Source organism: Solanum stenotomum, chromosome 10 (genome assembly GCF_019186545.1).
Source record: "Solanum stenotomum isolate F172 chromosome 10, ASM1918654v1, whole genome shotgun sequence".
Classification (NCBI taxonomy): Eukaryota; Viridiplantae; Streptophyta; class Magnoliopsida; order Solanales; family Solanaceae; genus Solanum; species Solanum stenotomum.
This window is the reverse complement of record NC_064291.1, coordinates 48,919,718-48,947,643: the sequence shown is the minus strand read 5'-3', so window position 1 is coordinate 48,947,643 and position 27,926 is coordinate 48,919,718. Positions and strand designations below refer to the sequence as shown.

General features: G+C 31.4%; 3 protein-coding genes across 6 annotated transcripts in view; all 3 read left to right on the top strand.

The window, feature by feature from the left end:
- The window catches only part of LOC125841622 (60S ribosomal protein L13-1), a 214,467-nt gene that overhangs the window by 29,180 nt on the left and 157,361 nt on the right, over positions 1-27,926 (top strand). The gene's annotated exons all lie outside the window — the stretch shown is intronic.
- LOC125841615 (uncharacterized) lies at positions 16,888-20,398 on the top strand. Its single transcript, XM_049520780.1, has 4 exons — positions 16,888-17,053; positions 18,175-18,329; positions 18,536-18,829; positions 19,470-20,398. The coding sequence occupies exons 2-4, from the start codon at positions 18,186-18,188 to the stop codon at positions 20,139-20,141; spliced, it is 1,110 nt and encodes a 369-aa protein (XP_049376737.1). The 5' UTR covers positions 16,888-17,053; positions 18,175-18,185; the 3' UTR covers positions 20,142-20,398.
- On the top strand, positions 22,045-27,647 carry LOC125841625 (uncharacterized). 3 transcript variants are annotated; one of them, XM_049520795.1, is made up of 6 exons: positions 22,045-22,094; positions 22,931-23,020; positions 23,109-23,204; positions 26,299-26,402; positions 26,477-26,613; positions 27,392-27,647. In XM_049520795.1, the coding sequence occupies exons 2-6, from the start codon at positions 22,961-22,963 to the stop codon at positions 27,472-27,474; spliced, it is 480 nt and encodes a 159-aa protein (XP_049376752.1). In that variant the 5' UTR covers positions 22,045-22,094; positions 22,931-22,960; the 3' UTR covers positions 27,475-27,647. The 3 variants fall into 3 exon arrangements, with proteins under 3 accessions (XP_049376752.1, XP_049376751.1, XP_049376753.1); XM_049520794.1 differs by having other exon boundaries at positions 22,051-22,094; positions 22,934-23,020; XM_049520796.1 differs by lacking the exon at positions 22,045-22,094 and having other exon boundaries at positions 22,886-23,020.

The following is a 27,926-nucleotide window of genomic DNA, read 5'->3' as shown; positions in this document are numbered from 1 at the left end:
GTTGCCACTTAATTTTTTAAGAAAAATCTAGAAAACTATTGTTTTCAAAAGACTAAAACAGAAATCTAATGAAAACTTAAAAGGGGTTCGGGGTTCTTATTAGCATTTTGGGAAGAGATTTAAAGCACCCGAAATGCCCGCTAATACACGGTTATTCGGCAATTAATTATTTGGCTAAAATAATTTAACTTAACTTAAATTGCAAAATTGAGCTGTCTTATAATTAGAACTATTTTAAAGGGGGGAATGGGAAGTACTTAAATATTATCTAATTGAACTAATTTTGTAAGAATTATTCTTTACGTCTTGTTAAACGATGACTGATTCAGTTAAATTGTTAAATCAAAATAGGCGTCTTCCGGGGATTTGAATTTTTTGACCTTAAGGTTAGCGACAAATATTAACAAGCACACAAATACAATAAAATAAAGAGGGAAAAAGACTTGGGCCCAAGTTTGATTTTTCGTCCGCCTGGACAAACACTTGGGCCTAATTCCTACTTTGGGCCTTGGGCCCATTTCCACACCTGTCCTATACTAGTAACGTTGGGTTTGTGGCCCAATTTCTCTCTTGGTACATGTCCTAACAACTATCAAATAATGATACTTAATTAAAATGCAAAGGGCTTAGGCCCAAAAGTAACAAAATACAACTTTTTTTTAAAATAAAAGTGAGCTTTTGGCCCAATTCCTTCAACTCTCCGATTCGATGCATCGCTTTATTGTGTATACTTAACGTATACAATCTCTCGCAACCTGTATGCCCTTTTTTCGGAACTTATTCTTCAACTTTTAAAGGGGAGCCTGACTTGAAATAAAGAATTAGGCCTCCGTGGCCCAATAGAAAAATGCAAGAATAAAGTCCACGAGGACCCGAATAGATTTCACATGCAAACACAAACAAATAAAATGTAAGTAACAATTCAATTATTTAATAAAAGAAAACAGCGAAATAAAATAAATGCTACCGCCTGGATATCATTATTGGCACTAAGCAATTTTTATTAGTAATTAAGAACGACAAGAACCAAGTGAGGTAGGCACGAGAAGAAATATCCACATAAATACTGCAATGCATTAAAAGCAATGATCGACCAACGGCCACAAGTTAATATAAACTAACTTAGAATACCAAAATCATAAGGCATCAAAGAATGAATAGACTTAGAAAAGCTTTCAGGCTAAAAATAGAAAAAAAAAATCAAGAACTTTTGTCAAGGTTCGCAATAAAACAACACAGTAGTTAATTCTGAGGTCAAAGTCAATTCCAAACTCCATTTAATAAGATCATACTAGTAAGGCACAAAATTAAGGAGTTAATATCTAAAAGGTCACTCAAATTTGGAAATTTATCTAACAAAGTCATTAAACTTTATTTTGTGTCAATAAAAATCACTTAACTAAATTTATCATTAAAATTTTATTATTATTATTTTTATAACAAAATAAAATATCCTTTTTTATAAATATGAATCCTATAAATGAATAAGCAATAAATAAATAAAAAAAAAGGGTTAATGAACTTTTACGAGAAAACTTAATTGGTGAAATAAATACTTTTATAATATTAAAGTATGTAACCATTATGACATTGTTGTTATTATTTTTCCAAAAAAAAAAAGCATTTGCACAAAATTTACTAGTTAAAGAAAAAATTAAGTTGGAAAATTAACATTATAAAAAGGATCAAGGTTTACAGAGCCAAAATAATTTTAAGCTTCAATGGAAAAGTACTACTCCTATAATACATAAAATTATTTTATATTTTTGCTAAAAAAAAAACGTTTCAATTTTAAACATTTAGTACTCTTATTCGGTCTAATGAGTCCTAATTAGATTTGTGAATACAAATTTCATCGATAATTTGTTTGTGTTAATTCTAGGAAACAGATACACTAGTGGACCAATAAACAAAACTCCTTATTATTCCTTTTTATTTAGTAATTAGTAAGTTAAGATAATGCAATAAGAGTATTTGTTTCACTAATTAAGTTTACCCATAAAAAAAATAGCTTTCTTTAATTTTATTTATTTGTAAGGTCTATATATATATATATATATATATTAAAAGATATTTAACTCACACTATACATGGTTGAATAAATCTCTAGAATGAAATTAAATTAGCTCACATAACCAACTAATCTATTGAGATTAAACTAAAGGTAATCACCGACTAAAACAAGCATACTTCAACTAAAATCTAGACAAAAACAGAGACCTGAATCCGATTCAAATACGACATACAAAATGATAGGATAATCGCAAGATTGAAAAATGGAGAAAATAAGTTGTTATAGGAAAAACAATAGGCAAACCAATATACACTTCCATACTAATTAGTTTAGAATCTTGCCCTTATTTTATGAACAAAATAACAGTGAACAACAATAGTAGCAAAAACGAGAAAAAATAAAAAAATAAAAAATCTTTAGGCTTGAAGACCAAGAGCTTCGACACTGCCGTCACAAACACACACATAACACAGCAAACTCAAACCAAGAAGCTAAGAAAACACAACATTAGATACGAAATGACAATAACTTGAATCAACTTTAAGATCGAATCATTTGAGAACACGACCAAGCACATTAAAACTACCTATTTCAGCTACAAATACTAGTGGCATGACAACACAATAATCTAGCGCATAAAAACATAGAAAGGACGAAAACAATAATACGAAGGAAACATCACCTTCTTCCGGGCAGCGACGCTGAGACGAGAACGAGTTGGAGAAGAGTCTTCCACGACCCACGTCAAACTACAACGATTCCTACGAACTAAGCAGAGGTGAACGCGAGCAAGGAGTAAACAAGAATCTGGATTCCTGATCCCTTCGATATCTAAGAACTATCCTAACATTAGTATATAACACTTTAATGGAGATTTGTAGTGTATTTTCCTTTTTAAATCTAGCTGGTTCTATATTTTCTTTCAACCCTTTCTTTCCAACGAATTTTCTCTAAACCCCAAAAATTTTCCCACCCCTACAATGGAAAATGAGAAGGGTTTATATAGGAGGAGATTTTGGGTTCATTCTTGGGGGGAAAGGGACGAAAATTCGAAATTTCCCAAGAACTCAAAAAGTTGTTCGTTTGTGCAAGAATCAACCCAAATCCCACAAAATTCGGACGACAAGCAGGGTGGACGGCTGTTGCAGAGAAAGCTGTGGGAGCTGCTATTTGTTGACATTTCGGACTGATGTGTTTGGGTCCTCTTTGTTAACGTTGGAAAGAAAAGAAAATGGGGCGGATCGATTTCCTAGGCTGCTGAACGCGGTTCACAGTTGGACTCGAACGCGGTGGATTCTGGGTTGATTTGAGGTTTCGAGTTTCGTTGTGTCTTGGTTTTGCGCGAGGAGAAAGACACGGGGGTAGGGTCAGGCGGTACTGTTTGTTGTATTGTATGTAGTGTTGTTTGGAATTGTATGTATTGTATGCATTGTATGTTAGAAATTAAAAGGGAAAAAGGGGTGGGGTCAGTTGAGTGTATGCTGTTGTTATTATTTTATTGGAAGGGGTCGGTTGGTACATGTATTGTATTGTTAATGTTGGGTGCTTCTTGAATTAGGAAATAGGTGGGCCAGGGGTTATTGAAAGGGGATTAGGAAAAACTTAGCCAATTTGATTTAGTTAAAATAGGTTTGGCTAGTAACTAAATAAGACAAATTGATATTAATTAATTAACGAGCTTCTTAATCTTAATAAAATAAAATAATTAACTTAATTATAAACGACTAAATAACCAAATAAAATAAAGCTAAAATCCTTTTGAGACAATTTTCGAACATTCATAAAATATACTAATTAGACACACAATTATATCATAATTAACTTAATTAATTATAAACTAATTAACTCGAAATATAAGCTATTAATTAACTTAAACTAAATAATTAAATATTTAAATGAGACTAAAATCCTTTTGAGACAATTTTCTAACATTCATAAAATATACTAATTAGACACATAATTCTATAAAATATCACATTTATTATTTTAAAATTTATAAAAATGACAAAACTACTTAAAATGACTTGAAAATTATTTTGAATTTTATGAAGCCAATTATTTCAAATCATTTGGAATTTAGGAAGCTCGATGATTAATTTATATTGTGGAGGTCCAAAATTGGATGTCAACAATAAGTAAGCCCATACAACAATATAACCACATGCATATACCGACCACTTACAATATTATTAACATCAAGAACAACAACGCATTTCACATTTCTCAAGCTACACAATTATATCAAATCATCAGTCCTCTCATGGAACTCAAACCCAAAGTATTAGCATACCGAAACATGGTACTCGATCCAATAATTATGTTGGAACGTGGCAACCGATCCCATAGTTATGCCGAAACGTGGCAACCAATCCAAGTTAGTTAGGCCGGAACGTGGCAACCAATCCATTCAACAAGCCACAATCACAATCACAAGTATATTCTCATAACCATCCAATCAAATCATGATTTCATGACATTCATCATTCATATATCCTCATTTACAACAAATGTGATCAACAATGCAACATTCGCATACATGCACGTATCATAATCAAGCAAGAACGAACATACATCACACAATCATAAAATCACAACCATCACCTACCTCGAAACAAGCTTGAAACCCTAAGAAACTTGATCCTCCCTTTACGGACTCGTTCCTCTTGTTCTTGGTCTACAAACAATCAATATAATACGAAAATCAACAAACAATCACTAATTACCCGGATTAATAACAATTGTAACAACCCTAGATCATATCCATGATCCCAAATATTCAAATTATGGTTGTTTCAATCATAAATTCTAGATCAAAACCTTCTCCCATCGATAATGACCCACTAGATTACATTCTACGGATCGAAAAATGGATTCGGGGAGTTAAAACCTTACACTTAGCCTCAAGAACGGTGAAAAAGGGTCAAGAACTAGTCTGGGGTCGTCTCCATCCTAACTCTCAAAGTCGAAAAGTGTAGAATAAAATGTCTAGGGTTTATTTACGACTTTAAGTCGTGTCTAGCCCGCCACGACGACACCCTTCCCGCTACAGCGGCCCCGCTAGAGCGATCAAAACTACCGCCAAAGCGGCTTGCACGAGACAATAAACTATTTTAATAATTCCAAGACCCCCACTTCACAACACACCTTTGACCAACGACGCTTAGAAAATACCGTTCACGCTAAGATCAATTCCATGAGTTCTACTCACCCGAATTCAATTCCGTAAAGTCATACGAGTTCCTTAACGAGTTATCTATCCACTCATGTAATCAAAATCATAAATAAATCACCCGATTGATACCAAATTTTCCTACACCTTAATAACTCCGAAATTCATCCAAATCTGGACTAAGATGGGAAAATCCAAATACTACGAAAAAGTTTTCCGGCCCCAAATTTCCCCCCGTTGGACATAAATGATCTACAATCTTAGTAGCCAATTGATGCCCAATTGTGTTGGCGGCCCAGATCTGCAATTTGAGCTGGCCCAAAAATAGATTTTGAGCTTGCCCACAACAATTTAGAGGCTTCAGGTCCATTTGAATTAGAAAAAAATAATCATAATTAGCGCTATTAGTGTCCGTTTTGTAAAATATAACGAGATGTATTTTTTTTCAAAATGTAGCAATATTTTTCTTCCAAAATATAGTGAAATACATCAAATTCGTGCACATGCAAAATTTAATCATAGCTGATTTTGCAGGGATATAGTATCTGATTGTATTTGTAAGTCTATGGTCAAAGCAGAAACTCGATGTATGTGTGGCCAACTATATATGTATGTATGTATGTATTTTCAAAGTAGAAGTTGGATATACATGTACATATGGCAAAATACCTACTATATGTGTGGCTGTGAATCTAATGTATGTGTTTTCAAACTCTATATGCACAACAATGACCAACTGTATAGGGAGAGTATACAAAATATATGTGAAGTGTATGTTGTATGTATGGGGATTTCAATGCCTAAAATATACATATATATATATGTAATAGGCAAAAATTTGACAAAGCAACGACGATTTTCCAGCGACCAACTGAAAAAACCAAGGAACTCCGACTATAACAAATGAGTAAGGTTAAGGTGGACAATGACAACTAGGATTTTTAAATACAAAAATATGTGTGTAAGTATATAGATGCTATAAATATAAATAATTGTGTAATAATATGTATTTCTTTTAAAGTCCCACTATAAAACAAAAAGTGGACCGAGATCGCTAATTGCTCATATCATTTATTAAATTTTCTCTTTTCATTTATGGGAACAATGCATAAAATTTGGTAAAACAATTCACTGATAGTCAATATTTACTTTTACTATTTAAACTATAGCCTAAATTTAGTTTTTCAAAAAATATTTAACTTGTAGCCAATATCGATATAATTCAAGATAAAACATTGTTTCTCTCCTAAACTACTAAGAAATTTTCTACTATTAAATTGGATTAGCATGTTTTGGACTAACATAAAAGGAAGTGAAAAGTGGTGCAGCAAAATAATGTGAAACATGAGATTTCCCACAAATATTATAGAGTGTATACTTAATAACATTCTCGGGAATCCATATATAATGAGAGCTTTAGTGCATTGAACTATTCTTTATTGAAGAGTGTTTAAAAGCATTATTGAGTGCATCGTTGATGACTTATTTGAGAATTTCTCTTATTTTTCATCTACGTTGCACTCAATCATATTTTTAATTCTATGAAGGAACAATATACCAAGGAATTTTATGATTATTGCAGATTCAACAGGCTTGATAACTCCTCTCTACCTCTTCTCAAATTTCTCAAAAATAATAAATGTAGTAATGCTCATTAAGTCAATGCGGGTGGAGACTTGATAATTTCACTCATCTTCATAATATTTTCTCTTGTTCACTGATAAATCGACTAGATTTAAAGATAGAAATTTTTGTTCAATCAATTTTTTATTTCCTTTTTTCATATATGCCATATAACATATATTATAAGATTAGCAATATAAGAGAGTTGTAGCATATTGTTCATAATATTATTATGTCATACAAATTGTAATAATTTATTATTTAATATATGATTTGGTATATATAAATATACAAGAACTTATACTTTTACTTATATAGACATGTACAATTACTCAATCAACATCAATAATAATCATTTTTATTGCATTATTTTGCTAAACAAATAATTAGACAAGCACAACGACTTTGATTACTTCCCAAAGCCTCACAAGTACAATTATGAGGCATGAAAACTTTTGGCCAGTATTTTTCGAGCTAGAATTCCACAATCAATATGAGCACATATGCCGTTAGTCGTGAAAGTTCCTGGGCAAAAATAAGGATCGCCTAATACAAAATAATGAGATGACTACATATTAAACGATATGATTAAAAAGATGAATGCTGAAAATAAATATTTGAACATATGATTGTAGATAAAATAATTCCATATGCATTGGAGAGAAAATACATACCTAGTAAATGGTTAAACAAAGTGAAAAAATTGTCATAGCAAAAAGAAAAGACATAATGAAACTCTTCATGTTTTCTTCACTGTTGAACTTTTGGATGATATGAAAGTTTGAATTGTTGATACCATTTCGAACCTTATATAGGGCCTAAAGGAAAATGTGAAATTATTTTATTAATTCATATAAGACTAGTAAATCTGTAATTTATAAATTACTTGCTAAAAGATACAAATATATATATATATATATATATAAGGTTAGTAAATCTCTATTTCTAAATTACTTGCAATAAAATATAAATGAATTTCGAATAATAAGGCTAATAAATATGTACATTTAAATTAATTGATACAAAAATAAACATTAAACTATGGTATTTATTCAAATAAATCTGGTAATCATGTAATATTAAGTTACTTGCCAAAAAATGACACAAAATAACTGTTTTAATGAGGGTACCTACCAATATAATAGTGATAGTGTATAGATTATATGTCACGACCCAAACCATCGTGATTGACACCCATACTAATCCTCCGGTGAGAGAACCAAACCATCACTACAATCCAAACCAAGCAACTAATCTAAAAACTAAGACATTTAAGTTACGGAAGCAAGTTAAATAGCTAAAAACTGAAGTTTCCATAAACTTCCAAAAGATCTAACAACTAAAACAATGCGGAAAATACGCCTAGAACCTGAAAGTCAATGTACCAAAACATCTAAAGTTCAACAAGTCTAAACAAGAAGGGATACAACCCCAAATTAATGAACTAATCAACTAACTAGAAAAGTCTAAGTTCGAAGTGTGGACATAGACGAAAGGAGAACTCATGACAACCCAGAAGAATTGGCTCACCCTTGAATTCGAACGACGACCACTGATTTCTAATCGAGGTTTGTCAATAGCCGCTTGAAGATGCCCTGTACTCAAAAAAGAGAGCAAGTGCAGTATCAGTACACAACCACAATGTACTGATAGGATCACACGGCTATCCCACTAAGTATAACATAAGTAAGTCAATATAATAATATAACCACATGCATATACCGAACATATACAATATTATCAACATCAAGAACAACAATGCATTTCAATAATATGTACTTTTGGCCACCCAATTAATTAGTACTTTTGGCCACCCAATTAGCAATAAATTCCAATTTCTTTTGTTTATATGATATACCTTAACACATTTAATCATTAATTTATTAAAACGTGTATGTTTTGTCTTTTATTTTAATAATATGTATGTAGATATTGTAATTTTGTGGAATTCTATAAGACGTGTTCTATTTCAGTTATGATTTTTAGAGGTTACACTATTATGTCTATATAAAGAGTATTATATTTCCTTAAAGAGATATTTCGAATATTCTGCAATTCATGAAATATTCACATAAAATCTCAAAGAGATCTACATCATCGTAGTTTGAAAAATACGCTACTATGGCTGATTAATTAATAATATTCTTGTTTCTTCATATTTTATTTATGATTGATTTATTTTCTATCACTTTAAAATTTGATTCAAACAATAATATATATAAATTATTTCTAAAAGTATATTACCTCTTAATATGGAGCAACAACCCAGTTTTAACAGATAACACATAATAATTGAATAGTGAAATGGTTAATAATATTTTTGAATGCTCGTAAGCAATAGAATCAAAAGTTTGACGTTTTAAAGAATTAAATTTCCAAATAATAGAGGGAATAATAGTTTATTAGCCCTTAAATTATTTATTTATCTTGCATTAGTGGTGTTCTTATCAACAACATTATTGATAGTTTGATACAGTAAAGTCATAAATAAGTATTGTATATTCAAGAATTAAATAATGGTGTAATTTTGTGAGCAAAAAAAATATTAACAAAGGAAAAATCATTTTGACAAGAATTTCTCCAGAATGATTTTTACCTATGTTATTTTACTTTTTAAAAATATTTTTACCCTTTTAATTTTAATACATTTTAACTAAAAATATTTTAAAAATCAGTTTATTTTAAAATAAAAAAGATATTATACATTTTTTAAATTTTCGAACTAAATTCAGGTCAAATTTTCTGATCATTCAGCATACCCATTAACAAATGACAAAAGGCTTCCCATATCCCCAAGTGCATCGATCTGCGTGCGCATCATTTTGTTCAAACCGGTTATAACCGGTAACACCAACCCAACTTGACCTTCTCAAAATGAAACTCACCAAATTCTACCATCACATTATTCATACCTTTCTTCTAATTTTTAGGAGAAAATGATCAAATGTTCTCCTAATCTATTATTGGATTTTCAATTACATATTTAAATTTTGTAGGGGTTTTATTATTTTCCTAAATTATTTAAAATCGAAATTATTGTATCCTTAAAAAGTCACTATCACATTTATATTGATGGGTGAAACTCACACGTTTGACACATGGAAAATTCATTAAAAACCATTTTTCTTCAATTTTTTCACCATCTCTTCCGACCCAAAAATATTTTCACCATTTTCTCCATTACTATAAACATCAAATTAAAGGTCAACCGATCACTACAATCTTGAAAAGGAAAAGGCCGGCAAAGATTTTGATTCACATTTGTCATTTCGCCCATTACTTGATTGGTATTAAGATTATTTTCATGAATACATATGCCAAATTTTTTAAATCGAAGTTAATGAATACATCACAATGAAGGAAAGTTGAATTTGGCAAGCCCGCTTGGAAAAACTTTTCGACCATGTGAACATATCGAGATGCAGATCTTAGGCCGCTTGATGGTACAAACAAGCACTCCATTGTTGTTTTCAATCGCCATAGCCAAAAACATTTTTATTCTTAAAATCAAATTTGGGTTTCATCGAAAATTTAAAATTCTTCATTGGTTTGAATTAAAATTACAAATTTGGACCTTCAAAGAACCAAAATAAGAATTTGCCAACCGAATCAACTTAGTGGGTTGACCATGTACAAGGATGATTAACAACTCCAATAATATCTATAAAGAGTTGGTTTTCAAAAAATCCTAATTCTATACACAAATTTGAATCAAGAGGAATACAAAAATTATATGGTACATCCGGTGAAGATAGCAATGGCGATAACGACGTAGAAATAACGGGAGATGGACAGATCTGATCACAAAGAAGAAAGAGATTTCTATTAAGAAGAAGAAAGGAATAAGGAAAAAAATAAAAGATATATATATATATATATACTAAAAATAAAAATAAAAATTTATATTTATTTTCGGTGCTCACTCTCTCAGGTAGAGTGAAATACACTCACTTTGCCACATAAGCATTTAGGGAGATGATAATTCCAGTTTTAAACAGTTCAGGGGGTTATAGGATCCCCGTGAAGTTTAAGTGTGTAGTTGAGAATTCGGTAATAGATTGGGGAGGAGGGGGGCATTTGACAATTTTCTCTATATTTATTAAGCTAGCGTTTGACCCCAAGTTTCTAAATATTTTTGCCAAATAATATTTGATCCAAGTTTTTCTCAAGTTAACATCATGTGTTTGGCTTCAAGTTTCTCCAAAAATATTTCAAAAAATATGATTTATACCCATAAGTTCTATAAAATTACCCATAAGTTTGTATTATCTATTTATAATGAATATGTTCAATTAAAAATAACCTTATAACATAATTGATAACAACCATCAACAACAAAATAACAATATAGGCAAGAGCAATACATTAATGCATATTCAAACTTGTCATTGATTCAGTTATAATTATAACAACCTCCGGAGGAGGTAGTAATAGACTATTCATTTATATAATCTGCCCACATTCTACGAACAATCTCTTCCCGACAAGCTTTCATTTCTAGATCAGTTTACTGAGAAGACGGAATTATATTGTTACTCTTAGTCGATTGTTCGTCATCTTCATCAGTAACCATATCATCACGTTCATGTTCACTGAATATTTCATCACTACTTTTATTTTCACGCAAAAAATTATGTAATACGGCACAAGCAACTACTATTTTCATCTGCGGGCCCTTCGTCAATAGTGGTTTAGCAAGCAGTCTTATTGCTTGAAAGCACACACAACACACAGTAAGAGAGTTTGAGTGTGAGAGTTGTCAAATTCATAGTTGTTCATGACTTGTCGTAGTATTCTGAATCAACTTTTTCACACACCAAATATTTTTCAATTATATTACGCAAAGAGGCGTGTCTATAGTTAAATAGGTAGAGTGGTTGGTGGCATGTTATTAAATAAAAAAATAATGGATAGATATGGTAGATAAATATTAGTTTGATTCGATTATAATTACAATCTATTAAAAAATTGTTCTTTTTTTCTCAATTTTATCATTCAAATTATAACTTGAACTTTTTCGGAGGAGGTAGCAACAAATTATTCCTATAGATATATATTAGCAGGAAGTAATAAATGATGGGTATTTTTTATAAAATAAAAAAGTTTGGGGTAATTTCTAAATTTTTAAAGTTTCCAAAAACTAATTTTTTCTAGTATTTGGGAACTTTGGATTCTTGGCAAAAAATTTTTGTCAAGTTATGTGGTCAAACGCCAACGGCCAAATTTTTTCCAAATAAAACTTGGGGTCAAACGGGTCCTAAAAATTAAGGAGAACTAAATATTAGATTGAGAAATATAAACTTGTTATAAATACGTTGCATTGTGCATGTTTATGATATAGTTAGTGATTAAGAGTCCGTTTGGAATTACTGCTAAAAATTGCTTATTTTCATAAGTATTTTTTTTAAAATAACTTTTCAGAAAAATGCTTTTGAAAAAAAAAATCAATTTGGCTAATTCATTTGAAAAGGCATTTGATAAGTAAATTGTGTTTGGCTAATTTTCCTAAAAAGTGTTTTTAGAGTCAAATTACGATAAAAGGCAAATATAAATATACTTTTAATATTAAGATTATTTTATTGAGAGAAACTAGTTTAAACATCTCTTAAAAGAAATTAAATTTTTATTTTTATAAAATTTAAATATTAATATTCGAATTTTCAATCAATAGTATATATTTTTTTGGATGGTTGAAATCTTTAATTGTTTTTTTTTTCTAAACTAGCAAAAATATTGTTGTTACCTTTGTTTTTTCTAATTCTGAAAGATAATACATAAAATAATAATAATAATACATAAACGTAAAATAAAATATAAAATTTATTATAAAAAAATAAAATTATTAAATGAAACTTAGTCAAACAATTGAGATATGATAGTTATTCAAGTTATTTTTGCTGCCTCAACGTTCCAAATTTGCAAGTAATTTAATGTGCACTTTTTGGTAGGTTACCTCCAATAAATTTAACTTTACCACATCATATTAGTTGATCTTGACGGATATCTTTATAACTATTCAAATTTGACATTTCATCTTAATACTATTGTTGAGAATTATATATGAGAGCCTGTGGTTCCAAGGCTCCTATGTAGTGTTGTTATGATTGGTGAGGTTTGTCATCTCTTGATAAGTGATTTTCTTTTTCTCTTGTCATGTGAATCTAACATACATTAGCAATATAAGAGAGTTATCACATATTGTTCATAATATCATCATGTCATACAAATTGTAATAATTTGTCGTTTCATAAATGGTTTGGTTTATATATATGAGAACTTATGTTTTTATTTATTCTCAATCATTCAATAGACATGTATAATTACGCAATAAACATTAATAGTAATCATTTTTATTGAATTATTTTGCTTAACAAACAATTTGACAGGTACAAAGACTTTGATTATTTCCCGAAGTAGCACAAGTACAACTATGAGGCATCGAACTTGCTGGCCAGTGAGATAGAGCTAGAATTCCACAATCAATATTAGCACATACGTCATTAGCCGTGAAAGTTCCTGGGCAAAATTTAAGATCACCTGATACAAAATAATGAGAAGACTACATATTAAANTCGTATTCAACTTGAAGAAGTTTTGAAAGTTATCAGATGAATGATTCGGAAGACAAACTAAATTATTTTCATTTTTTTTTTGATGTTCTTAAGAAGAAAGCAAAAAAACGCTCGACGGAAAGATGACTATTTATGCTCTTTTCAAAATGTAATTGAATTGTATTTAAAATCTTTTTTACCTTTTTTGAATATTTTTGTTACATGATTTTCTCTGTTCTGTTATTAATTATTTGTATTCTTTCAAATCAATCAAAATAAAATAAATACATAACTAATCCCTTAACAAACTAAAATAATGACATTTTTAATAAATAATGAAACTGTTGCTAAGGAGTCCCACTAAAAGCTAAAATATTGTTGTTTTGAAAATTTTCCCTTAAATTAATTGCTACAAAAATACAAATGAAATTATGGTATTTGTTAAAAAAAAAGTCTAGCAATCATGTAGTATTGAGTTATTTGAAAAAAAAATGACACACCATAACTATTTTGTGACCGTTGAGTACCTACCAAGATAATAGTGATAGTGTATAGATTATCAAATTTTAAAATTTTATTATTATTCAAATTCTATGTTATTTATGTTGATTCTTGCTTTCTGTTTAGGCAAAATACCTTGAAATCCTCTTAAACTTAACATGTTTCATACAATACTAGAATTTTGAGTTTATATATTCTAGAAAAAAAACTTATTAGTTTCTTAATAAATTATTTATAAATAATAAATAATTTTTAACACAAATAAAAGATCTATGTCAAAGCGATTAGATTTTGTTTCTTTCATAAGAGGAAGACTAACTTTACTCCTTTACTAATTCAATCTTTTCTAAGTCATATATGCCTCTCCCTTTGAGCTTTGAATTTTGATAACCCCGACTACATGAACTATCTCACCAAATATATGGATTTAGATACATTGTCACTATCTAATTTGTTTTAAAGTCACGATAACGCTCGTCATCAAGCTAATCAAAATACAATAATCAAATGTGATAAATTTAATGTAATTAAATAAGTTTAACAAAAATAATGTTAGAAAATAACTTTAGAAATACAACAAAAGATAAACCACGATCCAAGATCAAGTTTAACAAGTCATAAAAGCTAAAAGATTACAAATACATTTATCTCAGAGAAATATATCAAGGTATGAAATACAAAACAATACCATATAAAAGAAAATAACAATAAATAACTCAACATAAAATCTACACAGTTTTATAGATTAAAGTAGTTAATTATAGTAAAATTAACTATAATGGTAGTGTGATTATAATTCGAACAGATCTTTTAAAGTAATCCTCGATCCATCATAACTCTCTGATGGAAGGATTGTCTTTTAACATTTTATTTTTTTGAATTGTTGAGAAAATGTTAGTGTTGATGTACCAACTAAATCACATTTTCCTAATGTAACTAAAAACAAAATTTGGAATATAAATGGTGTATGTAGTTGGAATAAACAAAAATGTGTCAAGGTATATCACAAAAATAAAGATTAGAATAAATAAAAATGTATTAATTAGGTATATCACAAAAAATAAAAATTGGAATTTTATCAATTAGTACTTTTGGTCACCCAATTAGTGATATCAGTGAATTTGTAGCTCATAATGTTTAATTGTAGCTTAAATTTTAAATAAATATAGAAAGTCTTAAGACTCTCTACCTCGGAAAGGTAGAGATAAAATTTACAAACACTTTATTCTTTTAGACCATGCGTACTTTCAATAATCTATAAATTAAGAAGAATCAACAAATTATAACAGATTAATTTGGTATTAAGCCATCTTCGCGACCTTGTAGGTCTAATAGTATAATTTGATTTTGGGGAAAACTTTTCAAAAATATCCTTAATCTATTAAAAATGGCTTAAAAATATTCTCCTTCCACCTTTTGAATTAAAATTAAAATACTTTCAATTTAAATTTAATCGAATTGAATTCTTATTGCTCAACTAATTCTTTTATTTATTTTAATAAAATAACTTTGTTATATTCAAATTCTTAATATCAGGGGAAATAGTGAGAGTTACTCCTCTAGAAATTATGGATATGATTCAAACGTTCACACTGTCATTTGATATGATATATAATTTGATACAACTTTTATGTAGTGTTTGGTTATGATTCGAATCATATATAACTTAGTATTATTTTATAGCATTATTAACATGAAACAACTAATTTATGTACTATAATTTATACATAGATAAAATAGCAAAAGAATAAAATCATCTTTATCTTTTTCCTAGAAATCAATGAGGATTAAAAAAACATCTAATAATTTTTTTTTAAAAAATAAATATAAAATTTATTATTAAATTCGTTTAAATACATAAACTTTACAATAACTTTGAGTTTAATAAAGTGGAGAAAAATCCACCATCTAGATATACTTTTTTTCTTTGTAGCTAGTAGAATGAGATGGGTTAGCACATTGTTGTTGGTTATGTTATTAATTAGAATTTGTCCTCAAGGGTCCATGCCTTGGAAAAATACACAAGATTAGTCAAGGTTGCTCTACTTTGGCGACTTTCTTTTCATCATCATTATTTTTGGAGTTTTCAGTCGTATTTGATATTCGTTTTGAGATTTGATATTTAGATTTCAAAAAGTTTTATTTGGGATAAAATATTCTTCGTTAAAAATAATTTCATATTCAAAATTCAAATCTAAAATATTTAATTAAGAATAAAATAGTATTTACCACTCTAACATAATTTAAGTAATGGTTTCACCCCTTCATAAGTGAGTTCATTAGAGTAAGCACGCCTTATCAGTGACGGATTCAGAAATTTTATTAAGGGTGTCCAAGAATAATGATGTGTGACTGTCAAAATAAAATAAAATAAAAATATTGTGCTTATTTGAGGTTCAAACTCTCCAAGTTCAAATGGACACCCATTACCACTACGCCAAATATATAACTTTTATCAAGAGTGTCCAACTTTAAATATATATCCTTTAAATGTAAAGTTTGACATATATATATATCGTAATTTTTCGACGAAGGATGTCCAGCTATAGCTACGGCCCTACACCTTACACGATATGACACAAGTCTTCAATCCTACGACATCTTTATCTAGCCTCACTTCTTCCGTTTCATATTAATTGTCCATTTTTCCTGTTACAATCATAAGATTTCCTCCGTAGATTTGATCACCGTTAATAATATCCACATAGGTTTTTTTGGGAAATTATTATCCTAAAATCAACATTTCCTAATATAAAAATCAAATTAGATAATTGTTTTTTCCTATTCTAATCAACCTTTTCTTCTTTTTTCCTAATATAAATCAAATTAGGTAAACTTCCTTTTTCTATAAAAAGAATTTGGTAGTGGAGAGTAGTTGTATGTATCACTACTACTACTAAATATATAAATTGCTAAAAGACAATTTTAGCCCTGTCACGTTTGTTACGTGTGCAGCACCACCATTTCGGTTCAACCAATACTGCTGTGACCTGAAACCGGTTATAACCGGTCATAATAAACATTGACTTTTCTTTTCTATATAGAAAAAATAGCCACAAAATCCCACCACCACAATCTTCATTCCCTATTTGCTCCGATCTGTGTTAACCACACGCTTTCAATTGCTTGTGGCCGGCTCGTTCTGCAACTCCTCCGGCGACCATCGGAATTCGGAAGTTTTTGCCTCTCTTTCCGGTAGCTCCCGATTCGATTTCTCGTTATTTCTCTGGCGTATATATGTAGATATATTCCTTTGTTTCAATTTTGCTGAATATTGTTCATTTTCTGCTTTAATTTGGGGGTTGTGTTTGTAGGAATTCGAATAAATCTAGGGATGCTGATCTTCTGTATGTGTTTAGCTGAAATAATTTTTTTTTTTTTTTTGGTTTTTGTTTTGGGGGATATTGATGGATTTTGATGTTTGACCTTGCTGTAGTTGATGATGTAGTGTTAGGCAGAAAGAGATGAGCTAAATTATAGTAGTTATTTAATTAAATTGAAAGTAAAGAGGGGTTTTGGGGTGGAAAGGGGATAATAGGGTCTTATGTGTTGAGGAAGTTGAAATTAATTGATTGTGCTATGATTTACTGATTCAATCAAATTGCTCGATATAAAAGTTTCGATCCAACTGTGAGGAAGAAGATTGTATACAGAGAATTGAGGAATAGATAAATGGATCGAAATTTTGAAACCAAGTAAAAGAGTTCATAAGATAAATGGATTTTGACAATTTTGATTAAGGGGATATCTTGAAGGAGCCTATTGCTGAACAGCTTAGGACATACCGAAATACGAAACTAGGTATCAATGACTGCTGGAATTTTTACCTGCGTATGTTTGCTGAATTGCTTTCTGAGTAATTGGTAGAATATGGATGATGCGGGTATTTTGCAGTTTTAGGTAGATTGTCCAGTTCAGTCATCTAATATTCTAACTCTTTTTGCTAAGTGATAGAATCTCCCAACTCATGCTTTAGTTATGTTAGTACATTTGCTTTAGGTCCTAAATTTTTCAGGAGCTTTTAGCTCTATTCGAGATTTTTGTGTTAGTAGAAAACATAGAAACTTCTAGTACTTTCATTTTTCTTCACTTCGTATAGTGTTGGCTTGGGATGAATTTAAATGGAGAAACATGGTTAATGAGGACCCATATTGCCCAAACTTGTTTGGGGCTCAGGCGTAGTAGTTGTTTGTCTTTAGTTTTGCATGAATGACATCCATATAAACATGGACATAAATGCTACACCCAGTTTCTAAAATGTGTATCAACATTTCGTACCTGTTTTAACAGTCTTCTTTGCTGATATATTTGTCTAGGATCAAAAGAAATGGAGTTCTTCTTCAGAACACAGACTGAGGAGACATCTGATTGCTCCTTCAATGGCCAGGACATTCAAAGATGCCCGTTCTTGAGTAACATCAACAAGCCAACAAACTTTTCTTTCTTTTCTGCTCTGAACTTTCCCAGCCCTGTAAGTTATTTTTTCTTAATCTTATAGTTGGTGGTTCAAGTGATATGGTTATCCATGTGCTGTTGTACTGTTTAAACATAAGCATGCAATTTTTTTAAAGTATTAACATGCTAGTCATTATTTTCTTTTGTTCTTATACTAGTGGTATGGTTAATTATTGCTTCTAATGCCTCATTGTTTCACACTTTAATTCTATTACCTTTCAGGTAAAGGGAGGTAAAGGTCCAATTTTTGAAGATGGCCCCAACTTCGATATGGCATTTAAAGTCTTCCATGGAAAAGATGGGGTTGTCCCACTTTCTGGAAGGTCTCAATTTTCCAATGACAACATTGAAGTAGAGTCTGCCCCTCAATTTAATCCTTTAGCTGCAAAAGCTGCCACCATAAGTTTGTCTTCATTCGGAGCAGGAGGTCCTTTTAGCTTTGATTCTTTCTCTCGGAAATGGAATTCACAGAAGAAGAAGCCGGAGTCATCCAAAAAGAGGAAGCCTTCTTCTCAGGTTTGTTTGTTGTGATTAACAAGAATATGTGTATTGAAGAACCCAATGATGTATAATGTGATTAATATTGTGAAAATGATTCTAAATTCTTGATATTGACTTTTCGATTTTTCATTACAGAATACTCAGTCTCTTGATTATTTTTGGTGAAAATGCCTTTTTGCTCATCTCTGTGTGTAAATGTTCTAGTCTATTGTTAGTTGTGAATTGAATTTCTGTAGGGTAAAATGATGACTTCTAGACACTGTAGGTAAATATTTAAAATATTCTGGTATATGGCTCTCCTGTATTCTTTTCTTAGCAACAAGTGGGCTTCATTGAGTGGCTGTCCATTGTCAACTATAAAGTTAGACGGTGGCATTAACAAAATGGTATAGTTATCATAAATGTTTCATAGTAATTGGTTTAATTTGATCAGACTCCTCTTGAGTAGTATCACTTCACAACTTATTTTGATAAGTTTTTGTTGTTTCTGCTAGATGTTGAGAATATGCCTTAACAAAGTGATATCATATGAGTGTAGAATTTTTTCAAAGAAATTGCCCATAACTCTTCTTGATGAAGAGTGCTGCATTTTTTTCTGCAAACATGGCATCTTATAAAGTTTGCCTTCTTTATTCATCCTTTGTTTGTTTTCCAGGACAAATCTTCTAAGCACGAGGCAATGGGAAATGAGTGGTTGGAGTCAGGCAACTGTCCTATCGCCAAATCTTATAGAGCTGTTAGCGGTGTTCTCCCACTTGTGGCCTCAGCTTTTCAGCTGCCTCCTGGTATGAAGCTCAAATGCCCACCTGCAATTGTTGCAGCCAGGGCTGCCCTCGCCAGGACTGCTTTTGTGAAGACTGTGCGGCCACAACCACTATCTTCAAAGATGCTTGTTATTGGAGCTTTGGGCATGGCAGCTAATATTCCACTAGGCATATGGAGAGAGCACACTGAGAAATTTTCACTTTCATGGTTTACTGCAGTCCATGCTGCTGTTCCCTTCATAGCTATGCTGAGGAAGTCAGTTGTGATGCCCAAAACAGCTATGGCATTAACCATTGCTGCTTCTATCTTGGGACAGGTCATTGGTTCAAGAGCAGAACGACTTCGAATGAAAGCAAAAGCCGAGAGTGTTAAATTGGTAGCACAGACTGGCTCAGATGGGGTTATTGCACAGAGTGGCACAGATGGTGTTATTTCTGGTCTCAACTCAATCCAGGTCAGTGGTATGCCCGGGGTTCATTGTGGCACACAGGGTATGCTTAAAGACCAACCCTCGAAAGAATCTGCCAATACTATATCTCCATCTGCCAGTCTGTGTTTCTAAACATTTTTAGAACAGGTAATTAAGCAGTTGATCTATAATGCTGCAAATAAGAGTGTGTGCCCCTTGCCAGAGAGAGCAAGAGATTTAAAAGTAATATGCATTATTATATGTTTAGTGTTTGTATCAAATTTATGTAAAGGACAAATATTTCCATGACCTATACGGTCTGGACTCTTGAGTGTTGCAGAATCCTGAAATACAGTGTACTATTGGATGGAACCTCTATCAATAATATATCAACCCATCATGTTTCCATATCCTACTGTCCTCCCTCCGACCTTATCGCTCTCTCTAAACTATTCATTGGGTTATTTAGTTGAGTTGGATGCTCTTTCTAACTCTTCGTTTGCACTACTTATTTGAGTGTTTTTTGCTTCGTCGATTTGAATGTAGATGATGTTGGGCAGAACTTATGTAAGTTTGGCATTAGCTTTTTATCAGTAGGTCGATCAGTTTCAGAAACTAGATGTTTAGGGTGATAGAGAAAGCAATTTGCTGTGAAGTGGGACTTTTGAAAATGGCTCTTCAGTAGTTTTTTGTAGTCATGATTTATTACAAAAGTTGGGGAATATATATTTTACAATCATATTAAGAAAACCAAAATTCATTACTGAGAAATTTCAAAAATCAAAGGAAGCAAAAAAAGAAAAAGGGAAAAAAAAGTCAAGAAGGGAAATTAAACTAATTTGGACTCAGGCTCATGTTAGGAACCAATAGTCAACCCCAAACATAATGTATTTGACTAAATGACCACAAACACAAATTTTCTCTACATTTTTTCTTTCTTTCCAAAATCAACGTGAGAAAAATTGACAAAATTAGAACAAAAGATTTTAATTTTTTTTAAAGTTTGGTTTCAGTTGTTGATTGTCATCAACCACTAATACTAATTTAATTTCGATAATATGGATAAAGTCAATCAATGTTGACAAGTGAGCACCGTTTTAATTACCTCCTAAAACAACTTAATTATTGATTAACAACAACAACCTATCCCGTGTAGCCTCCATAAAATGGGGATTTACTTATTGCTTATTGTCAAAAAATTGTTACCCAACCCTATTATTTTCATTGTCACATATTAGTTGATCACTTTTATTTCTACACGCATATTAAGAAATCATAAACAAAAAAATTATTCTATTAATTCACCCCTTCAAAAACTTTTTGGGAATTTTAAAAACAAATGTGAACACTTTAAAAAAGAATTAATGCAAGGGTAATGGAGTATAAGAAAATTTTAATTAATGTTTTCTTGATTTAGTAAGGTGATCAACTAAAATGGAATAACTATTTTTAGTAAGATGATAAATTAATATGAGACAGAAGGAGTAATAATTTAACTTTGCTAACAAAATATGAAAGCACTAATCACTTAATTTACTTGACCTATGAGAGCAAAAGTTTTTGAGCACCTATATGAAGTCGATAAAATTAATGTGGTAATAAATGTTGATTGCTCAATTCCAAGTAAGATCCAAAATGATTATTTGATCATAGATTACCAATAAAGTTAACATAATATTGAGGTACGGTTAAAGATTATTAATCACTTCTCAATAATATTCAGGAAAAAAAAATCAGATCAAAGATTATTCTCCTCCGTCAAGATGTAATGACTGACATAAAAATGGATAAGTTATCATATTTTGTCAATTGATTAAAAATAATTACATATGTTATCCATACATTTAAAAAAAGAAGAAGAAGAAATACTCCACTAAACATTGATTAGTTTTAAAATGATAGCTAATATCTAAATAGTAGTGTAAAATGTGGCTATTTTTTGAATTTATTTCAATTTTCTTCCTCGTAAGCGGTAATTGGGCCGGTAGCCAACTTTATGAAGCCCAAACTAATAAAAGCCCATAACAAAGAATCCATTAAACCCCATCACCTTCAAAGGCTAAAACCCTGTGGGAAACTGTAGAGCTTTGACACCTTGAGCTTCAGGTACCCTTTCTTCGTTCTCTCCTCTTCAATATTATTGGGATTTTTTAATTTTTTTTTGTGAAATTAATCTATTTTTTTCGCATTTTAATGGTTTTTGTTGTTGTGAAATATCGAACTACAATTGAGAATTTGATTGTTCTTTTGATTTGGGTTTCTGAAAGTATGTTCTTTTTCCATTATTAAAGACACCCAGATGCAAATTTTGTATAAAGTTTTGATTTTTTTCTGTTTCTTATGTGTATTGAGGAAATGGAAACTGTTTTATCCGGAGAAATCATTTTAGGTGAATTAGGTATAATGTTTATGTATTGATAGTTTTGGGTATTAAAGGTTCATAACAATGTCTAGGTGTTAGACTAAATATCCTAACAAGGGAAGACATTTTCTGTTGTACTGAACACATGTCATATTCCTCTGTGGTTCAGATCAGTAACTTGATACAAATGGTGATTGGGTTTATTTCCTCGTTTTACTTTGAATAGAGTTCTTCTCCATTTTCCCTGATTGGGCTTTACTATGCCTGCATTTTCATATCTTAAGGTAATGCGAGATACTGTTTTGACTTGTGGAGCTTTGAGTTGGAGTTAATGAGAATTTTGTTGCTTACTTAATGATAGCAATTTTTTGTAATAGTTGCATTTTTTTTCCTGATAAGTTAAGAGTAGTGGCCTACACTGTAAATGCATAGTCTTTTGCTTAGATGGGTTTGCAATAGATTTGACTTTTTCACGATTCTTGATCCATTTTAGTTTTTTTTAGGGGGGGTGGGGGGTGGGCGTTCTTATTTGGAGTATTTATCTAATTAGTGTTTTTCTTTTGCACATCTGACTGCAAAGAAGGGAGCTTTTACTTTGATTTAGCTCAAAATGGGGTGGAAAAGTTATCAGAAACTCATTCATCAGTGGAGAATTCTCAGAGGAGATAATGTAAGGCTCATTCATCATTGTTTTGCATGGCTGATTCGATTTCTTAATACTTCTATTTCATGTTTCCCATTTTTCCGCCAACACTCAGGTCATGATTATCAGAGGAAAAGATAGAGGTGAGACTGGCGTTGTCAAGCGTGTCGTACGTTCTCAAAACCGTGTAATTGTCGAGGGGAAAAACCTGGTTAGTAATTTTGTGACACTTACTTTATATCTCTAAGCATATCTTGTCGTAATTTATTCTTTCTTTAAACATTTCTTGTCATATTCATTGTGGATCCATTGTAACCGTGATTGTCTGATGCTGGGACATATGCTCAAAGTGTAGGGGTTGCGTATAGAACTGAGGACTTAGATTATAATGAATAAGCAAGTTTGTTGTTAGAGTTTCCTTTTCCAAATTTTGGGTCTTACAAGAATAAAATAATTTTAATAGTTGTGGTGTAATATAGGGTGCTTGTGGATTTCACATATTTCATTTTTAAGTGGTTCTAACAATCTTATAGCTGGTTTGTATTATATGATGTCGTGCACAACCTACATAAAAATGAAAAGATCCCTGCTTTTAAAGCAAAGGGCATGTTACAATTTGAAGGTACGGCTCACTATATACAAAGATTGTAGCCTTACTCAAACTATTGAAAAGAATAAGAGATGCTTTTGAGGTATAAAATCTACTGCAGACGAGTACTAATTTTCTGCATAAATGATAATTGTTCTACATTCGAAAACCGTTGTGCAAACACTAAACAGTAGACAGTTTGCTAATATTACAAAAAATAAAATGAAGGGTTGGGAAAAATATATTAAGTTATATACATGGTCAGTATAAGTGCATAACAAGCTTTTTAGTTTCTAAACTATCAGGTCACTCAAAGGATATAAATACATAAGCATCCTTAAAATGTGGGATTTGTAACTTTGAAAATAAGTCGGATTACCTGCTACCCCAGGTAAAATTGACCTGATGGTTTAAAAAAATATTTTATACTGACGGATATATCTCAAACCCTTAACTTTTTTATCATAAAGTCTGGTTAATCAGTTACCAGCATTTACTATTGTTAAGGTTTGTAGATGTAGCAATTATTAGCAAGAGAAGCTTTAAATTGAAAACCTCAGACTGGATAGAGAGGTTAGGATCTTGAGAAATTAGCAGTCCTATATGATCCTATCAGACTTGATGCGACCTTCATGACGCTACTCTGTTATGTCAGTTTTCACGGTAGCTCTGAATTTGGATTATTCTCTTTAGGTTCAAGTTGTGATAGTATCAGCCTTTGCTGTGTGTTGTTTACATTAAGTTTAGTGGTGGTGTTGGAGAATGGATGTTGACTGAACAATGTCTAGGTTTTAATTATCCAACGCTATGCGATTGTAATCTGAGAGCATAAAGTAGTTTCAATGTAGTAAATCCTCATTGGTGACTGTAATTATAAAGAATATGAGAAAGTAGCTTGTTTGTGATAACATTTAGGGGTCGTTTGGTTTAAATACAAGTTATGATGAGATTAGTTATGATGTGATAAGTTGAGCTAGGATTAGTTATGATGAGATAAGTTATGTTGAGATTATTTTTTATTGAGTGTTTGGTTTGTTGTATTCAAAATAATATACATTAAATAAATTTTAAGAACAAATGTTTACAAAAATACCCTTCATGAATGTGAAAAAGTGATGTATAAAAAGGGTTTAAAGGAATATTTTTTTCATTTACCTATTTTATCCCGGGATAAGTTATCCTAGGATAACTATACCACCCAAGGGAAAGGATAATTTATCCCGGTACAAATTATTGATCCCGGGATAAGTTATCCCGGACTTGCCAACCAAACAACAAATTAAGTGGCACCATTTAATCCCAAGACTATTTGGTGTTATCCTTCACACCAAATGACCCCTTAGTGGTAGCTGAATTGAGGAAAGTTGTTAATTTACAAAGAAGCGTTTCCAGCTATTTTTTAGTTTGACGATATATTTAGACCGTTGGTGTAAGGGAGATTCTTTATCTAACATGATAAATATTTTGGCCTTAGTTAGACTTTCTAAAGCTTTATCGGAGGGCAAATCACTTACTTTGTTACATCTTCAGTACCCACTTGGTACTATTCATGAATAGAATTACCTTATTTTATCAAAAAATAATGGCGGAATGACCTGGGAGACCCTTGTACTTGACTCCGTTTGTCACCTTGACCCTTCTACTCACGATTTTGTCAATTGAACACTTAAAGTTATTAAAACACAGTATTTTAAACCCCTCTGATCATGTGTCTCCCAATCGCGCTGATGTGGATAACACCTCACTATCCACATCAGAAATATATTGCCACATCATTTTTTTTATTACAAATAATATTTTTTAAAAAGAAATCTCAAACTAATCTCCAAAATCCTTTCTTTCTTGATTTCTTTCCATTTTTTCTTTTCTTCCCATATTTTTCATCTATTTTGTTACTAATCATTCTTTTTTTTTCTTTCCTAGTGAATTTTGTACGTTGAAGAAGAATTAGAGACAAGCAAAGCTTTGTTATGTTTTTTATTATAAATTTTGCTATTTGAATGGTGGTGAGAAATAAAGTGACTAAAATGGAGGATGAGAGAAAGAAGAGGAGACCAAAAATGGGTCATTATAGATAACTCTTCAAAAATATTCTCAATAAAATTGCCTTGCATTTAGAAAGAATCTCAAACATATGTTTTTCAAAAACCCATCTAAAATCCGCATCTATTTCACAATTTAAAACCTCTTTTTCCCCCTCTCTTTTACCCAAATCTAAATAAATATCTTTCCCAATCATTATAGAACTCTCAAATGATAGGTAACATATGAGAAGAGAAAAAGGAAGAATTGTGTGTAAGAGTATTGGAAGAGATTGAAGAAGAATGGTGATGGTGGAGGTTGGGTGAAATTATGAGGAGGAAGAAGAAGAAACTTACAGCATATTGGGAATGAGGTTTTTTTTTCATTTTTTATTAATTGTTATATTTTTCTTTTAATTCTTTTTTAAAACAAATTTAAATAATTGTCTTCACTTGCTTTTAAATGAGTAAACCACTCTCTTGATCTGATTCAGCAAAATAACACCACATAAGCTTAGTCAATGGTCAAAAAGGTTTAAAATAGTAATAACTTTAAGTGTTTTGTTGGCAAAGTCGTGAGTAGAAGGGTCCAAGTGACAAACGGAGCCAAGTATAGGGGTCTTTTAGGTCATTCCGCCAAAAATAATTAGTATGTAACAAAATGATCCCTTATATTATATGATGCCCTTCTGCAGGTCAAGAAACATATCAAACAAGGGCAAGGTCATGAAGGTGGAATATTTACAGTTGAAGCCCCGCTGCATGTTTCCAATGTTCAGGTTGTAGATCCAGTCACAGGGTATGGATATATTATTTCTCTTTTCCTTTTATTTTTTGCTCTTAGCACATGGTAGCTCATGTTTTCTTCCACAGGAAACCAACCAAGGTCGGAATTAGATACCTGGAGGATGGCTCCAAAGTAAGAGTCTCAAGAGGTATAGGAGCATCTGGTTCTATCATTCCCCGGCCCGAGATCTTAAAAATAAGGACCACACCAAGGCCTACAGTTGGTAATTATCAAATCCTTTTACATACGAGTATATTCTTCTGAATGAGTATTCTGTTGCATTTCAAATGTAGTAAATGCTGTATTTTTTTATTTTATTTTTGTTGCGGGAAGGGGTTACTTTAAAAAAAACAGTTTATTGGTTTAGAGGTATAATCTGATTTCAACTGGAAGAAGAAATGAAAGGTTAAAACTTTAGAGAGCTTCGGATCAATTGTTGTCAACTGCATGATGCAGCCTTAATGTGGGACAAGTATCATTTAAGACAAATTGTTGAAATATACATGATGGATTAGTTTGATAAAGTATAATTTGAAATCAGATTATAAGTCAAATTTAGATGAAGCATCGATCTGGAGAGCTCAAGAACATGGTTTATTCTTCTATTCCTTCCCTTGGTTTCATATGTGGGATTACTGTTTGGATGAAAGCCTTCTTATCACCTTTTATCATTCTTCCTTTTTTCTGGGGGTGGTGGTGGTGTGGGGGAGCTGGTAATGTGATGGCATTGGGTTGCACAACTTTGAGAAATATGTGTGCTGGATAGGTGCTGAGGTATGCCACTTATGTAGTCGTTTGATGGTAGGTGTTGCTTAGCAAGTGGTGCTTGTTTGACATTGTTGCTTACCACGTTCCTTCTAGTAAACTTCAAGGGAAATGCTTATAGAGTTCGTTCAACCAATTTAAGAGTTTGAGTAAACTCTGCTCGGTTCACTTTTTAATGTGTGTTTGGCGGAGTCTTATCTTTTCACTCTTGCGTATGTTTTGGTTTCATTGTGCAGCTGGTCCTAAGGATACTCCAATGGAGGTTGTTATGGAGAGGACATATGATCCAAAAACAGGAAAAGGCATGCCAGATCTCTAAAGAAAATGTGGTGAAGAAGCTAGTACCTAATGCATCAATTTTGTGAGAACACTGTTGTTACTTATTTCATTCAAGAAACTCACACTGTTTGGCTTTAGACCAAACAGAATTTGCTACCTCTCCTTTGTAACAGATAAATAGTGTTAACCGCGAAAATTATGGTATACTTAAAAAGTTTTTGGCAGTTGTTGAAGATCGCGTGCCTTGTGGAACTCTAAACCCTAAATCCTAAATTAGGTTTCAATTGTTTCATGTTTGACGGTCATCATCATTGCAGATTTTCTCCATTTGGCGTAATTTGGTACTTGCCCATAGCAAAATATTTTGTGAGAGCCTTTTGCAACTGAGAGAAATGCGACTTTAAGTGCGTTAAAAGAAGGTTGATTACATATGTGGCTCCCTAAGCTTGCTCAAAATTTCCATTTAGACACCTAAATTAAATAAAGATTGAG

Excerpts from the sequence above, each read along its gene's own strand:
- LOC125841615 (XM_049520780.1), top strand. The coding sequence starts at position 18,186 with ATGGAGTTCTTCTTCAGAACACAGACTGAGGAGACATCTGATTGCTCC. Across the intron at positions 18,330-18,535 it reads CTCTGAACTTTCCCAGCCCT|GTAAAGGGAGGTAAAGGTCC; the intron begins GTAAGTTATTTT and ends ATTACCTTTCAG. Across the intron at positions 18,830-19,469 it reads AGAGGAAGCCTTCTTCTCAG|GACAAATCTTCTAAGCACGA; the intron begins GTTTGTTTGTTG and ends TTTGTTTTCCAG.
- LOC125841625 (XM_049520795.1), top strand. The coding sequence starts at position 22,961 with ATGGGGTGGAAAAGTTATCAGAAACTCATTCATCAGTGGAGAATTCTC. Across the intron at positions 23,021-23,108 it reads GAATTCTCAGAGGAGATAAT|GTCATGATTATCAGAGGAAA; the intron begins GTAAGGCTCATT and ends GCCAACACTCAG. Across the intron at positions 26,403-26,476 it reads GTTGTAGATCCAGTCACAGG|GAAACCAACCAAGGTCGGAA; the intron begins GTATGGATATAT and ends TTTCTTCCACAG.